The sequence below is a fragment of the Colobus angolensis genome, unplaced genomic scaffold (genome assembly GCF_000951035.1).
Source record: "Colobus angolensis palliatus isolate OR3802 unplaced genomic scaffold, Cang.pa_1.0 Scaffold517, whole genome shotgun sequence".
NCBI classification, from domain to species: Eukaryota; Metazoa; Chordata; class Mammalia; order Primates; family Cercopithecidae; genus Colobus; species Colobus angolensis.
The window spans coordinates 1384631-1402065 of record NW_012118677.1 but is presented as its reverse complement, the minus strand read 5'-3'; the positions used below and the strand labels follow the sequence as shown (position 1 = coordinate 1402065).

Below are 17435 nucleotides of genomic sequence, written 5' to 3'. Positions count from 1 at the left end.
GGCATTACACTGTTCTTTTTTTTTTTTTTTTTTTTCTTGAATGAGTACACAGTATATGCAGGAAATGAGTCAGAAATCAAATTAACCAATGTGGTGGTGGTGTGGTGTAGTGGCAGATACTTGGGAGGATCACTTGAGGTAAGGAGTTGGAGGCTGCAGTGAGCTATGATCATGCCACTGCACTGCAGCCGATGTAAGACCTGTCTCTAAAGAAAAATAAAAATAAAAGGAAAAAGAAAAAGAAGTCATATTAAAAGTCAGGATTAGCTGAATGAAGCCCTCAGGAAAACTCCCTCCATCAATGATACCTTCTCTTTTCTAAATTCTCTTTTTCTACTGACTTTTCCCTGTCATCAGATATGCTCAAGTTTCTCCCATCCTAAAAAAATATGCAACTTACCCTTCACTCCACGTTCCTCTTTAGTGATAAGTCCTTCTCTGCATTTCATGGTCAAGTTTCTTGAAAGATTGATTTGCACTTTCCTATCCCCTCTTCCATATTTCTCACTGATTACTCACCTCTCGCAATCTGCCCACCAGGTGGCTGAAACCCCTCTCATCCTGGTCACCTCTAGTCTCTTTCTTGCTACATTAAATAATGCCTTTCAGATCTATATTTGGTACTTCGGCCATCTTCTCTCAAAAATTCTTTCTTCCATGACAGTATCTTCCTGGATTTCCTTCTATTTCTTGATCTTTTTTTTTTTTTCTAGTGTACCTGGAGATCTTTTCTTTTTTGCCAGTTCTATAAAAAGCTGTAAATCTGTTGTTCAACATTGATCCTCCTTTCTCTGAATAATTTCACACCTTTCATGCCTTTGATTACTATCTATGTAACAACTATAAATAATTGTGGGGGAGACTTTTATAATAGTGCATTTACTGAGTGTTTTTCCTCCTTACCTGGGGAATGAGGGAAAGACCAAGCAAACTTTTCTGTAGGTCATGATAAAAACCTCTATGCAAGTTCTCTGTCTGAGGTTCAGACCCATAGGGCCAGCTGCCTTTTGGATACATCACCTGGATATCCTACAATCACCTCTAAACCAACGTGTCTAAGTGGATGCCTCATCCAACTTCTCACATGCCTTAGAGGAAGGACATGACCACTCACCCCTTCCTCAGTGCCTCATCCCCACCTGGTGGTCATCATGAATATTTCCGTCTCCTTTAACCTCTACCATTAACTCATTCACGTCCAGCCATACTCCTAGAACATGTGGAGGGTTCAGTCTCTGTCTCTGTCAATCACCCCAGACCTCCGCTTTGCCATGTGGTCCATTAGGAATCTGTGCTTTCAGACCATCCTATGCATCTCTCCATCTCAGCACCTGTTACTCTTATTTTTGTCTCTTGGCCTAGTTGCCTCCTCCTCTTTTACCACCTCACTATGAATTACCTTGAGGGTGGTGTCCACACTTCTTTCCAGATGCTTAACTTCTCTTTGACTTGGTTCCCTCATCTGTAGAATAGGAGCGATAATAATGCCTACTTGATTGAGTGGCTGTGAGGATGGATGAATCCATGTAGAGTACTCAGTCCAATTTCTGCCTCCTAGTAAGTGCTCATTTAATCTAAGCTGTAATTATTAACAGTATTAGAAATATTGTGTTTTCTAAATATATAGTTGGTTGTCTATCACACAGAGAACTTTCTTTTCACAATTTGCTGAATAAATGAAGAGAAAAAGTAGTAAGATTTTTTTTTTTTTCCTACCGCAAAAGAAAGAGGTATGGCTGTTTATTCTGATTCAGATTTTCTTTAGTGAAAAAAGAAAAAAGAGGGGAAAAGAAGGCATAACAACACCATAAAGAGGAAAGTGGTTTTTTTTTTTTTAAAATCAGTTCTGATTTCCTTTCTGGTATCTCTGCTGGTCTTTTCCAAACTTGGCAACTTTGTGGCTGTGGAAGACTGTTGATGAGAGGGTTGGGCAGTGATACCTCAAGGTTACCCTCAGGTCGTACCTGGTGGTGTCAGCTTATCAGAGCCGTCTCCGGGTGGTAGTAGGTGAACTCAGGTATCTCTTCTTCAGATATTCTGCAGTGAGAAATTTTTTTCTGGAAGGTTGCACATGGGAGTAAATCCAGGCCATACCATTCCTGGTTCTGTTTGTCAGTATCATATCTACTCTTTGAGATCCAAAGTTTGAGGAATGGATAGATTCTAAGTTTATTTCATGTTACTGCTCAGCAGCTTACAGAGTTTTTTTTTAAAAAAGAATTCCACATGTATTCCTGAAATATGTTCCAATTCTGACACAAAATTTCAATATGCATTAGTAGGAAAATTGATGTCTTACAAAATATACTTAGTTTAAAACATGTCCGTATTTTAACTTATAGGAAGAGAAATTCTCGCAGCTAACAGGGTGGAAAATGTTGAAAGTTTGGCTTTCGATTGGATCTCAAAGAATCTCTATTGGACAGACTCTCATTACAAAAGTATCAGTGTCATGAGGCTAGCTGATAAAACGAGACGCACAGTAGTTCAGTATTTAAATAACCCCCGATCAGTGGTAGTTCATCCTTTTGCTGGGTAAGTGTGTTCATGTTTTCCTAAGAGCTTGAAACTGTATGTCTTTTACAGTCATTGAAAAGTGATGCCCTAGCAATTTGGTAAGTTCAGCAAATATAAGATTGAACTGTATAAGTTGAAATCATCTTAAATTTTATTTCTTTTTTCCTTCAAAAACTAGTAAAAAAATTGTTTTTAAACCCAAAACAGTTCTTCTAACTTTTGGCTTTCCCAGTCTTCACTGAAGTGTAGTTTTTTTCACAACTGCAGAGGACCAAACAATGTGATAGAGATTCAGTAGAGAAGGAGTGAATAGGCAACGGAATTGACAGGAAAGATCCAAATTCTTTCCCTGCTTTAATATATTGATATAAGCTTAGCAAAACTTGCTTAATCATTCAGTAGTTTTCAGAATAAAAAGTTTTTCAGACCACAGAGTTTCATGTTTTACCATTCTATAATTGGTGGTGCCAAACAAGGAAAGACAGAAGACTTCACAGTATTCCTTTTTGGTTCTTACCTTTCTTATTTACATATGTTTAACAGCTACTGTGTTTATTTAGAACAAATCTGAGCTATGTGTTGTATATGAGTGGAATGATAAAAACGATGGCCGGTAACTCACTAACGCCTGATTACCCAGGGAACATCCATCCCTGTGCTTCCATTAGATATATAATCTCATCAGATCCCAAAGCTAGTTTGTGAAGGAGGTATGTGTAAATACCCATTTTAGAGAGAATGAATCTAAGACACAGTGAGATAAAGTGACTTGTGAAAGAGCCCGCAGCTATTAGGCAACAGTCAGTATTCAAATTCCAGACCTGTCTGACTGGAATGCCTGTGTGCCTAAAAAAAGTCTGTTTGCTGCGTCTAGAGTGTCTGCTTTAATTTTCTCTCTGTAAGATAATAAAAGAGACACATATTAAAACTGATGTTATTATTGATAAGAAATTTCATTGCCCTATAGCAAGTTAAATAGTTGATTTTTTAAATGGATTTGTCTTAACTCAAACTTTTGGCCTTTGGTTTTGAAAAACTGTTGAATTCCTTTCCTGATGATTCTTGTTTAAAATGATATGAAGTAGTTACATTTCAGAAAGTTACATTTTGGAAAAGACTAATTTTGATTCCTCTGGATATCATAAAAGAGAAAAAGATTTTTTTTTTTTTTTTGCCTCTAGACTTATCTTTTTCCCACTCTTTAGAATATTGAAAAAACGCCTTGGGTCAGATACTGTTTGCAGCGCATTGATTTGGATGCTTTCTTCATCTGAGATGAATGGTTTCCTGCAAATTTATCAATTTCTTATGCAAGAATGACTAGAAGATCCTGAATGTTTAATCCAGAGAGAAAAAGATTGAAATCTGTTTTCTTGCTCTGCTTGTTGTTTATTATTTTATTTTAACAACATGGAATATTAATATTAATATTCAGGTAACCTGAATTGTGTCTTGTTAGAGAATACATTGGGTGACAATAGTTTTAGTTCCTAAAATCTAAGACAGTGGTTCTCTTCTCTCAACGCCCATTTAAATGCCATTTGTATTTGTGACTTTGGTTACATGTTGACAACTAAATTTTAACTGACAATTATGTCAGTTATACACTAAATATGTTAAACTCAATAGCATATAAAGAAAACGAAATTAATTGCAGTATCTGGAGAATCTCTGTTTGTTCTAAATCTCTGGAAGTCATGTAGTTTGTCCCAGTGTTAACAGCCTTGACTTACTACTGCTTTTTCTAGGTATCTATTCTTCACTGATTGGTTCCGTCCTGCTAAAATTATGAGAGCATGGAGTGATGGATCTCACCTCTTGCCTATAGTAAACACTACTCTTGGATGGCCCAATGGCTTAGCCATCGATTGGGCGTAAGTAGGAATTATCATCCCTGTGACTTTAGTTCCCTTTTACTGCAGAACACATAATGAGGCAGGTTGGGTGATGTGATGGAGTAAGGAAACTGGTACTGCTTGCCCTCGTGAAATTTTAAATAATTAATTGGTGATGGGAGAAGGATATTGAATAAGAACACAAAGAACATAAACATAGTTGGCCAGCTACTGCTGGGGTGAAAACTAATTAATTCATGAGTATTCTGAGAAAATTACTAGAGAAAGCTGAATGATAAGACTTAGTGGAAACTTAAGGTGGGGGTGATGGGTCCCAAGCCCCATTGGAAGTAGGGTACAGATTTGATGAACTGTAGGTTGTATGTAATTTTTTACAGGGAGCATCTTGAGTTTAGGAAATCTTTGGAGTCAATTAATCAACCAATGCACATTTGCTTACATGCACTTTGGGAGAACTTTAAAAGTATAATATATGGTTCTCAAGAAATTGATGATCTATCTGGGAACATAGGAAAAGGAATAGAGTAAATAAGTTTATAAAGATGAAAATGCCAAAGTAACTTATGGGATAAAAAAAGGGAAGAAATATATTAACTTTTTAAACATAGGTTACTACCAATGTTTTTCTTAACTTGTTGATTTCACAAGGAGAAAATAAAATTTCTGGCTCAAAGATAGCAACATTTTAAGTTTTCTAAGGCAATTGATTGAAAGTCACTTCATGAAAGTAGCTGTCTCTTTCTGGGGGACATAAAACTATTAAATTTTTAATAAATATAATTTAAATTTTAAAAACTTTGTTTAATAAATGTGTCAACTGACCCTACTGTTTTTGAATGCTGTTTGTGTAAAGGGTGCTCTGATAATTTTTGGATAAGAGATAATTAAGCATTTTATTATTTTAGTGCTTCACGATTATACTGGGTAGATGCCTATTTTGATAAAATTGAGCACAGCACCTTTGATGGTTTAGACAGAAGAAGACTGGGCCACATAGAGCAGATGACACATCCATTTGGACTTGCCATCTTTGGAGGTATGTTTTAAAGCAATAAAGGTATGTATTGTTTTTATACATTGCGAGTTACAACAGTAAACTCATCCTCATGTGGCATTCTCACAATCCCAGAAAAGCTGGCCACTTTAAAATGAAAAAATTTAGGCCGGGCGCGGTGGCTCAAGCCTGTAATCCCAGCACTTTGGGAGGCCAAGACGGGCGGATCACGAGGTCAGGAGATCGTGACAGAGTGAGACTCTGTCTCGGGGAAAAAAAAAAAAAAAGACTCATACAGACCAATTTTATACTCACAGATAACCGTTTTGATTAAAAAAATTTAGGCCGGGCGCGGTGGCTCAAGCCTGTAATCCCAGCACTTTGGGAGGCTGAGACAGGCGGATCACGAGGTCAGGAGATCGAGACCATCCTGGCTAACACGGTGAAACCCCGTCTCTACTAAAAAATACAAAAAAAAAAAAACTAGCTGGGTGAGGTGGCGGGCGCCTGTAGTCCCAGCTACTCCGGAGGCTGAGGCGTAAACCCGGGGGACGGAGCTTGCAGTGAGCTGAGATCCAGCCACTGCACTCCAGCCTGGGCGACAGAGCGAGACTCCGTCTCAAAAAAAAAAAAAAATGAAAAAAAATGAAAAAATTTACAATAGCACTATTATATATAGACAAAACATTCAGTTTGTTGATGGTGTATTTCATTTTTAGAGTGTGATTTTTGTTTTGCATATATTTGTATAATGTTGACAATGTATATGGGTACAGCACTTTGTAGATTACATGTATTATACCATTCAACATCCCAACTACTTAGTTATACAAGTATCACATGAGGAAACAGTAAATTACTGCCTTCATTTTCAAGAATAAAACAGCAAGAGCTGTTTATAGTCATCATTGTGCATTTCATTATTCTCCAGTGTTTGTAAGAATCTCATTAGAAATCCTTATGGAAAAAACGATTACACATATTCATCAACTATATGTTCACTGAATGACTTTGAAACTTTTTTATTCAAAATGTTGGAGAACTGACATCATCTTTGTTTTATAGAAGTGTTAGGTTATGCTTTATGAAGAACAGTGAGACATAATTGTTTTTTCATCAACCTTTCCAAATAATTTCATGCTACTAGTGAAAATTGCTGGGAAGCATGAATTCTGGGGAACTACAGTCACAATGAGCACAGCCAATGCTCGCCTGCCTTCTCAGCTCCCCATTTGAATGTAGGCTTGCTGTTGTGAGTTGAGTTGCTGGGAATAAGAATGTAGCCTGGTACCATGAAACAGGTGGTTTGCTTAGTCTTGAAAACAGGAGCTCTGTGAATGGTTGTACAGCTTGTGCACTGCATAAAAATGCTAGGCCAAGAGGGTGAGGAGAGACCGAAATCTATCCTGGGTCTGTTTGACAAACCATGATTACTGTAGTTAGAGGGGTCATGTTTTGTTTAGGTCCACCAAAAGCCCTGTGTATATGCTAGTTGTGTCCCTGGTTGAAACCTCCTACTTTGAATAATTAACATAGTGCTTGAAAAGACTAGACACTCACTATAAATCAAAGACTTTCTCACATGCATAGAATGTATGTGTAGAATGAATAGTTAGTATATTGCATATCTTGTCCTGCTGTCTGTTTATCTGTGGAGGAGTGTGTGGTATTTAAAAAATGCTCATGAGATTTTTGATGAGTTAATTATAAATACTCCTCCCGTCCCCCTCCTGCCGCCGCCATCCATTTACTCCCTTTTACTAATGATGTCAGACACATGCTATTTGCTGTCACATAGAAACATTATAAAAATGTTGAATTTTCTCTGCTCTGGGATGGGATGTTTTGGGATTCAAGAAAATGTAGTTTTAGTATCTTTTGGTTTCATCAGTATGAAAAAAATTGAATGCATACCCATGAGGGCAACACAACATTCCCAAAATAGCAATAATTATTTGTTTCTTTCAACATTGCTGTTTATTGTGAATTTCTTTTGGAAAGTTCTTTTGTTGTGCAACATTAGAGAAATTGTGTACCTTTTTACTAAAGGGCTAGATCTTCTTGATTGTGCACCACACAGAACTAAAAGATTTATTGAACTCCTTACTTATTCAAGTATATTAGGATACCTTTGTGAGTAGTGGGACTGGGATTGCCAGTTTCTAGAAAGATTTAGGGAATCCAATGACTGACTGGTCATTGATTAGAGCACAGATAAGGAAATTGGTTAAATAAAATTTATGACATCTTAAGCATTTTCTAATTAATTAGGGTTTTCTAGTTAAACTGTTATTAAAGAGAAATCCACGTTGATGCAATTCTTTCTTTTTAAAATATATGTTTACTTTCCTGCTGCAGTAGTTAGTGTAAAGTGAACATGATTAAATTTTTGTTGTTGAGAGTCTGCATTGCCTCTCTCTTACTGTTCTGAGCATCATGGAACATTAGTAGTGTGGTTATAGGTGAATGCACATTTGTGTTGAGATTTTTATTGATCCTCAAACATACAATGAAAGTTCCTTTTTGATCTAGACCTGTACTTTTCCTTCTCAACGGCTTCTTATTTAAGTCAAGGGGGGATAAATACAATTTAAGCGCTGTCATTAAAACATAGAATATGAACTGTTTGACCTGGGAAGGATCTCAGGAATGATTCAGACTGTCTCCTTCACACAGTGTAGTATTTGCCTAAGAGCACTCAGCAGGTGAGTGCTTTAGCGGGTGCAGACCTATGAGGCCTCATTGAGTTGCTCTGTAGAAGAATTCTCCAATTCTTATTTTCACTATTACCTATGCCGAACTCACCCCAGTTGCTACTAAATGCCATCATAAAACTCCGTATGTGCTTGCCTGAACCTGAACCCTGGTATTATTAACATACAGACTTCCACAGAGCATTACTAGGGAGTAACAAGTCATGGAAAATGGTAACAGAAACATATTACAGATATTTATGGGGGAGATAATCGTATCTGCAAGAAGCATTACAAGCCTATTGCATTTTCTCAAGTGATTTATTTACAAGGTAGCTGTGACTGAAAATATTAATCTACCCATGTTTCTTCTCAGAGCATTTATTTTTTACTGACTGGAGACTGGGTGCCATTATCCGAGTCAGGAAAACAGATGGTGGAGAAATGACAGTTATCCGAAGTGGCATTGCTTACATACTGCATTTGAAATCATATGATGTCAACATCCAGACTGGTGAGATTGCCCAGTTTTTTTTTTTTTTTTTGTATGGGTTTATTTATTTGTTATAGTGGCTCCTGTTCTTTTTAAGTACTTATTACTTGAAGGTCTAGCTCCTGATAGTTTTATATTCTTGTCGTTCACATAATCTGAGAGTGTAAGACTTTGAATCTCTGTTCAATGCTGCTAGCCTTAAACGTGTTGTCAGGAAAAACACATTTTGGGACTTTTCCTTACCTAAATGGAGTGTTGTATTTGGCAGGTTGATTTCCAAGAGGAAGCTACTTTTTAGTATTGGGTCTGAAAAATGTTTTGTCCCGTTTGTTTTCCTTCACAAATCAAACCCGTGACCCACCTAGTGAAAATGTACATGACTGACTCCCTTGGGGCTTGGCTTTTGCAGGTTCTAACGCCTGTAATCAACCCACGCATCCTAATGGTGACTGCAGCCACTTCTGCTTCCCGGTGCCAAATTTCCAGCGAGTGTGTGGGTGCCCTTATGGAATGAGGCTGGCTTCCAATCACTTGACATGCGAGGGGGACCCAACCAATGAACCACCCACGGAGCAGTGTGGCGTATTCTCCTTCCCCTGTAAAAATGGCAGATGTGTGCCCAGTTACTATCGCTGTGATGGAGTCAACGACTGTCATGATAACAGTGATGAGCAACTATGTGGCACACTTAGTAAGTAGCTGTGCACTGGCGATATTTCCTGGGATGAATAGAGTAGAGGTGGTCTTCAAAGAAAATAAATAAAAACTTGGGCTATTTATATGGGAAAAAATATCTTTTAGAATTTCATATTCTTGACAAGTACTTTGAAGGCTTTTAGAAAGCTAAGCAAGAAATTTCATTCATAATATTGTGGATGGTTTCTAGCCTTGATTTAGACTATCTTCAATAATTTTTTTCTTTGACATTGGCTGTTTGAACCAATGCAGTCATTATGTCTTGGCAAACTCCTCAAAAAGTCAAATCGAAATAAACTAGATCTGGCCAGGCAAGGTGGCTAATGCCTGTAATCCCAGCATTTTGGGAGGCCGAGACAGGAGGATTGCTTGAGTCCAGAAGTTTGAGACCAGTCTGGGAAACATGACGAAACCCGGTCTCTACAAAAAAATACAAAATTCCAAATAGCTGGGGCTATTACAAAATACAAAATTACAAAATACAAAAAAACAAAATTACAAGTAGCTGGGACTACAGGCACATGTCACCACATCCAGCTAATTTGTATTTTGTATTTTCACAGAATTTGTAAAATACAAAAATTTGTACTTAGGAGGCTGAGGTGGGAGAGTTGCTTGAGCTGGGGAGGTTGAGGCCGCAGTTAGCCAAGACTGTGCCACTGTACTTCAGCCTGTGCAACAGAGTGAAACCCTGCCTCAAAAAATAAGCCAACAAATAACAACAATGAAAATAAACTAGACCTAACCTTCAGCAACTGAGACAATAGTATCATGGAATAACTACTTGCAATCATAGCCTTTGGAAAATATCATGTGTTATATTCCTTTTCCCCCATGTTAGAGTAAAATAAGTAAAAAATGAAATGGTGATCTTAACCTTTATATTCTTCTTTTGATGGTAATCTAGTCTGTATAGTTTGAGGCCAAATAAACACTATTGCAGAAGGCAAAAGTATTATATTCAAATTAAAAAAAGATAGAGGACAGTTGAAATCTCAGAAATCTCTATCAAGGTGAAATTAATACTAATAATAACTTTTCTTTTGGAGAGAAAGAGGAGTGACAGATTTGAAAGAGTAAATGCTCACTTGTACATTTTTCTGAAATTTCTTAAATGTTCATCTTTTTGTGTATTATCTTCTCATTTCTAAGAGCACAACATTTTACCTTAATGTTTTATCTATTTGCACTTTTCATATGACACATTTTCAAGCTTTCTATAGTCTGAATTTGAAATTGTGGTTGGAGGAAGTAACAGCTTGAAAGTTAAGGATGAGCTTTAGAATCAGTCCAACCAGACTGTGAATCATAGGCAGGTTCCTAAATCTCTCAAAGCCTCAATTTCCTTATCTGTAAAATACAGACAATTATATGTACTTTATAGTATTCTTTTTTTTTTTTTGAGACAGAGTCTCGCTCTGTCGCCCAGGCTGGAGTGCAGCGGCGCGATCTCGGCTCACTGCAAGCTCCGCCTCCCGGGTTTACGCTATTCTCCTGCCTCAGCCTCCTGAGTAGCTGGAACTACAGGCGCCCGCCACCTCGCCCGGCTAGTTTTTCATATTTTTTAGTAGAGACGGGGTTTCACCATGTTAGCCAGGATGGTCTCGATCTCCTGACCTCGTGATCCGCCTGTCTCGGCCTCCCAAAGTGCTGGGATTACAGGCTTGAGCCACCGCGCCCGGCCTTATAGTATTCTTGTGAGGATTTAAAGCGAACTTATATGATGTGTGTGTGCATAACTTAGAAAAATGCCTTTTCTATGATAAATACCAAATAAATGCCAGCTAATGATGATGTTAATGATGATGACATCACTTGATGAACATTTCTCCTTATTATATACAATGCCTCCATTATAAAAGGTGAACTGAGCCTTTACAAGGCAAGAACTCATTTAAAAGTCTGTAAAAACAAATTTGTTCATGACCAGTTTGTTACTATTGTAGATAATACCTGTTCATCTTCGGCGTTCACCTGTGGCCATGGGGAGTGCATTCCTGCACACTGGCGCTGTGACAAGCGCAACGACTGTGTGGATGGCAGTGATGAGCACAACTGCCCCACCCACGCACCTGCTTCCTGCCTTGACACCCAGTACACCTGTGATAATCACCAGTGTATCTCAAAGAACTGGGTCTGTGACACAGACAATGATTGTGGGGATGGATCTGATGAAAAGAACTGCAGTAAGTGTTGAACTGGTTTCTCTTGGTTGGTCAGCCTTGTAAACAGACGTCAACAACCAAACAGCCTTGCATTCTTTCCTCTAAGGCTCATACAGTTTTCATTGTCTCTTTAGTACTTCTATTCCACTTGTCAATCTCTGTATCGCTAGGTTATAAGGATAAAGGCATGTGCCTGCACATGGGATGCTTAGAGTCCACCTGTAAGTATTGAGTTCTATGGAAGCAAAGCAAGGACTGCCTCTGATGCCAAACATTTCAATTCAGATAGGAATTGAAAAAGTGAAAATCCCTCAACTATCTATTTATATATTTAAAACAATATTAAAAGTCATATAGACATATCCAGACCTTTGGCTATTGATGTTTCTTTTTCATTTAGTACAAGCAAAAAGACATCAAAATAAAGAGGCACAGAAAATTTAAATTTCCATTGATCTTATCCACCTGTTTTCCATCTTGCCAGTTCTGCTTTCCTTTAGCTTGTTGTTTTATTTCATGTCTTCAGTAATAGTTTAAGATGGAGCAAAGTTCCCTGGGCTAGGTTCTAGTTCTGTTTGCACGACTAGGCAAGTCACCATCATTTGGAATAGATGAGCTTTAAGATCCCTTCTAGCTTTCATATCCTATAAGTCTGTATTTAATATAATTTCATGTTGTGGGTGGGGCCAGCCACTGCATCCGACTCCGAGGCTATGGTCTTAACAGCAAGGTAGGACCCTGGTTTTTAGAATTGTTCTATTTAGACTTTTACATCCAGTTTGGGGGGTCTATCTACACACTGTTGCTACTAGGCATGTGGGTCATGCTGGTTTTGTTGCCTAATTGGTCTCCATTGCTTGGCTTTGGTCTAGAGTCATGGACTTCATAGTATTCGTTAAATGTAGTCCCAGTCCAGGCACATGATGCTTATTTTCTAAATGTGGTCTATTTTCCAAGGTGTAATAACAGTTTCTGACTCTGCCCTGTAATCTTTTATTCTCAATTCTAAAACCTATCCTAGTTTTGAGTTCTTTTGCTTAGCTGACTTTGATAGTGTGGCTGATTTGAAAGAATTTTGGACCCATGTACAATTGAGATAACTTCTGTAGCTATTTAGCCATTTTTAGTTTGACTCTGGTACTTGTTGCACAGGAAATAAACTTGTTGGTTTTGTTTTTGGATGACATTAGATTCAACAGAGACATGCCAGCCTAGTCAGTTTAATTGCCCCAACCATCGATGTATTGACCTATCGTTTGTCTGTGATGGGGACAAGGATTGTGTTGATGGATCTGATGAGGTTGGCTGTGGTAAGTGCATTGCTTTTGTTTTTATTCACGGTGTTTATTTAGAAAAATCTCAGTGTTAACACATGGACAGAGGGAGGGGAACATAACACACCGGGGCCTGTGGCGGGGTAGGGGATGGGGGAGGGATAGCATTAGGAGAAATACCTAATGTAGATTATGGGTTGATGTATACAGCAAACCACCATGGCACCTGTATACCTATGTAACAAACCTGCACGTTTTGCATATGTACTCCAGAACTTAAAGTATAACAACAAAAAAGAAAAATCTGTGTTTAGTCATTTTAGCCCTGAGTTAATTTCTAATGCTTTTCTCTTTCATTCTTAGTATTAAACTGTACTGCTTCTCAATTCAAGTGTGCCAGTGGGGATAAGTGTATTAGTGTCACGAATCGTTGTGATGGTGTTTTTGACTGCAGTGACAACTCGGATGAAGCAGGCTGTCGTAAGTAACACAAACCCAGCATGTTTCAAAGGGGTCATTTCATTTTTGCCAGTATTGATACTGATATTGCCACACATTTTCCCTAACTCAGACAAACTGGGGGAAAGTATCTTCGAAGGAATGCAGTATTGAACATACAGTAAAATTGAGTAGACATTGCCATATAATGTGTAATTAGTGAATCAAGTGGTTGTATAAATGGATACTTCAAATAGTGTCTTAGATGGGCTAAATGTTTCTTAGATATTTTTGTTTTCATTTTTAGTTTTTCTTAGGACTTCCCATGTTAGTGGGTTTAAACTTTTGAGGCTCTACTCCATATAAAGATATTTTACTGGTTTCTTTTAAGTTTCAGAAGAGAGCTCAAATCATAGTGTAGAAATGGTATGGAGCTGTATTTAGTATTGACTCTGATGAACTAATTCTTTGTGCTATTATGTGTTGAATATCTGCTAAGATGTTATTTATGGCCTTTGTCCTTAGACTCTGGTAAAGGAGATTATAGAAGGCAAGAGACAATTAAGCAGGATAGACAGTTACAAGGGTCTTAGAAATGGCACAGACAAAATTCTATGGAGGTTCAGAGAAAAGAAATTTCTTCCAGTTGGGGTATTCAAGTAGGACTTCATACAATATAATTCTGATGGATCTATAATCTTCACAGACTGGAAACCTATACTCACATGATTTGTTATTTGCCCACTTTTTGTTTTAAATGAATTTTAGACTTGCAAAAACTCATCAGTGAGTTGATTATTTGTTTGAACAATGGTGTTTCAGACCATAAAAAGTAAGTTTTCATGATTTTTCCTCCTGCATCAGAAAGGTAGTGTGTAAAGCCATGGATTAAAATGGAAAGTTAAATAAAATGCTTATATACTTTATAGTTTGCACAACATCTAGAAATTCCTAATCACTAATTTTCCTGTTTCACATTAAAAACATAAAATTCTGTGATGAACTGAGGTTAAACTGTCAGTTGGTGCTGGCTTGCTGTTGCCTTGTAAGATCCCTGGTAGAGAGTTTTGGTTTACCCCTGTGACACAGGGAAGCAGTTCTTACCTATCTCTCCAGGACTGCTCGATGAACAGTGGAAAGTTTGTAAAGAATTGGGTATTTACCATTACCTTTAGTTTTACTTAGTGTGTGCTGGTTTCATTGGATATAGTTCATCTGAGGGAAAATAGTAACACCCAAACATGATATTAAACACATGAAGTTCAAAGTAATCATAGCTATTTAAGCTGTATTGTAATGTTCTAGTGATTCTTTCATAGAAAGATAGATAAACTTTATTATTGAATCTGCAATTGGAAGAACATTAGAAACACAGGAAAAGGAAACAGAATGTTCTTTTGACACAGGTACTTATCTGCTAGTCAGCAGTTGTGCATTCTGTACTTCGTTTGTTGTCAGATCCTCTAGTTGCCACAGAAATGTTTCTGTGTACTATGATGTGGGAGAAGACTCTATGTCATTTAGCCTTCAATGTTAATTTGGTCATAGTCATTACTATAAACCTACTGTTGGATCCAAAATAATTTCCTCTAAGTGTAGACTATAAAAGGGATCACAAATTACATTCACAAGCCCATTTTCCCCATGTTTTCATTCTAGCAACCAGGCCTCCTGGTATGTGCCACTCAGATGAATTTCAATGCCAAGAAGATGGCATCTGCATCCCGAACTTCTGGGAGTGCGATGGGCATCCAGACTGCCTCTATGGATCTGATGAGCACAATGCCTGTGTCCCCAAGACTTGCCCTTCATCATATTTCCACTGTGACAACGGAAACTGCATCCACAGGGCATGGCTCTGTGATCGGGACAATGACTGCGGGGATATGAGTGATGAGAAGGACTGCCCTACTCAGCCCTTTCGCTGTCCTAGTTGGCAATGGCAGTGTATTGGCCATAACATCTGTGTGAATCTGAGTGTAGTGTGTGATGGCATCTTTGACTGCCCCAATGGGACAGATGAGTCCCCACTTTGCAGTAAGTTTCCTGACCACAGTTTACTGGCCATAAACTCATTCTGAACAGTAGCCTGGTGTGCATCACCGTTGTCACAGTCACAGTGTAGCTTTGTAGGAAGTATTTCAGTTCCTCTCTGAGTTCACATCTGTGTAGGGGGTAACCATAATTGAATTCAAATACACCACCATTGGATAATTTTCTGATTAAATCTTTTGTACTTGGTTATGTGTTTTTACTTCTTTTTATGTCTTTGTTTCAAAAAATGAGACTAAATTGAGGCCATTAGATTATCAAATTAAATTTGGTTCTGTTGGCAATGTGCTTATTAATTTTTCTAACTTTAATATTTTCTAATTTCAATCAGAACTTGTCACAAAAAAATGAAGTGCTGCTGTGATTAAAGTGCTGTGATTGGCATGTAATCCTAATTACTGTCATTTCTTTCTTTCCTCTTTAATCAATGCTTACTCTCAGATGAACCCCAGCCAGGTATGATTGTGAAGTAATTCACATTCTTATGATTTCATATGTGTTGTGTTTGTTCTGAAAACGTCCTGATTATATTAACTCGCTTCCCTTTCTAATGCATGTCTGTGTTATGACTCTTACAAATATGTTAGAGTACACATGGAAATAGAGGGCGTTTGCATCCCCAGGCATGTGAACTGTCTTAGGGTGGCTTTAGGCATTTTCATTTTGGCCCTGAAACTAAGGCATGGTGATGTGTTATTGGATCTGTGTACTCTAATGTTTCAATGACCTTTCCTCTTTGATTTGTTCACTTCATAGATTTTCTAGTCTTTTCTCTTAAATGTTTGTCTATCTTCCATTTCTGTATAGATAGAAGAATTTCAGAGGCAGAAAATGAGAAACAATTTTAGGTGTCTTTGCATGCTCTATCAATGACACTTTTCTTCCTTGATGTCAACAATATTTTTCCAAGGGTTCTCATTGCATTAAATGGAGTTATACTATCGGGTTGTGGTGAAGAAGGTGATCATACTCTAATAGATATGAAGGATGGTAAATCCTCAGGCAAATTAGAGCAAACCTGAATAGCCTGTGGAACTCACCCAAGTGAATGCTGCACTTAGCTCTTGTCTGGGCATCATATTGAAGGTGGCATGAGACTGCATAATAAATGTTGCATAAGAGTGAATCAAAGAAGCAAAGATTCTTGATTTTCTTTTTTCATTATTCTCTTTCTTTTTTTCTAGACGGGAACAGCTGCTCAGATTTCAATGGTGGTTGTACTCACGAGTGTGTTCAAGAGCCCTTTGGGGCGAAATGCCTGTGTCCATTGGGATTCTTACTTGCCAATGATTCTAAGACCTGTGAAGACATAGATGAATGTGATATTCCAGGCTCTTGCAGCCAGCAGTGTTACAATATGAGAGGTTCTTTCCGGTGCTCATGTGATACAGGCTACATGTTAGAAAGTGATGGGAGGACTTGCAAAGTTACAGGTAATTGCTGAATTAACCCTAGCCAGTTTATCAGCACATCCCAGAGCTTAAAATCAAATGGCACATGTAGGCATTTGACAATGTTGATTAGGAGTTAGATCGACTTGAATCCTGGAAAGATTATGCAATCTCTTTAAACCTCAATTTTTTGTGAGGATTAAATGGGGTAATACACATTAAAATCTTGGTGTATTTTGGAAAATAGAGGTTAAAACATATACAAGTCGATGATTTTTTAAATCATCGGCTTTTATATCATTTAAAATGACTTCTATACTATAGTTAAGCATCTTTATATAATGCTTCATTAATTGAATTCAACCAATATTAATTCAGTTTCTGCTATAAGAAAGTGATTTTTACTGTGTATTAGGACATTGATTTGACCACTTTCAAAGTGACCAAATAGAGGAAACTAAAACAAAAACAGAAAGTTTCTTTCTTTTACATGTAGTAGGAGTCTGGATGTCAGACAGTCCATGGCATGAGTCTGCTCTGTTATCCTCATCATGTGACTTACATCAAGGGTTCCAATGCTCCAGGCTTTAGCTTCTCTTAGAAAGTAGGACAGGGAAAGAGAAAGTGGAAGGCAAGCAGCTTCCTTTTTTAGAATGTGACCTGAAATTTGATTCATAATTTCTACTCACATCCTATTGGTCAGAACTTAGTCATGTGGTCATCCAAACTTCAGTGGAGGGAGAGAAATGTCTCTGGCTGGAGAGTCTGTGCCAAGCTAAAACTTGGCATGCTTTATTACTGAAAAGAAAAAGAAGAGACGGGGTGTTAGGAGAATTAGAACTCTCTGCCATAGTTGAGAGCCTCAG

General features: G+C 37.8%; 1 protein-coding gene across 1 annotated transcript in view; it reads left to right on the top strand.

Moving 5' to 3' along the window:
* Positions 1 to 17435, top strand: part of LRP2 (low density lipoprotein receptor-related protein 2) — a 214779-nt gene that overhangs the window by 87700 nt on the left and 109644 nt on the right. The window contains exons 17-26 of the mRNA XM_011960602.1: positions 2343 to 2535; positions 4266 to 4391; positions 5279 to 5409; positions 8437 to 8574; positions 8963 to 9244; positions 11196 to 11435; positions 12605 to 12724; positions 13052 to 13168; positions 14786 to 15163; positions 16363 to 16611. Of these exons, the coding sequence (XP_011815992.1) occupies positions 2343 to 2535; positions 4266 to 4391; positions 5279 to 5409; positions 8437 to 8574; positions 8963 to 9244; positions 11196 to 11435; positions 12605 to 12724; positions 13052 to 13168; positions 14786 to 15163; positions 16363 to 16611 (1974 nt within the window). The remainder of the gene's footprint in view (positions 1 to 2342; positions 2536 to 4265; positions 4392 to 5278; positions 5410 to 8436; positions 8575 to 8962; positions 9245 to 11195; positions 11436 to 12604; positions 12725 to 13051; positions 13169 to 14785; positions 15164 to 16362; positions 16612 to 17435) is intronic.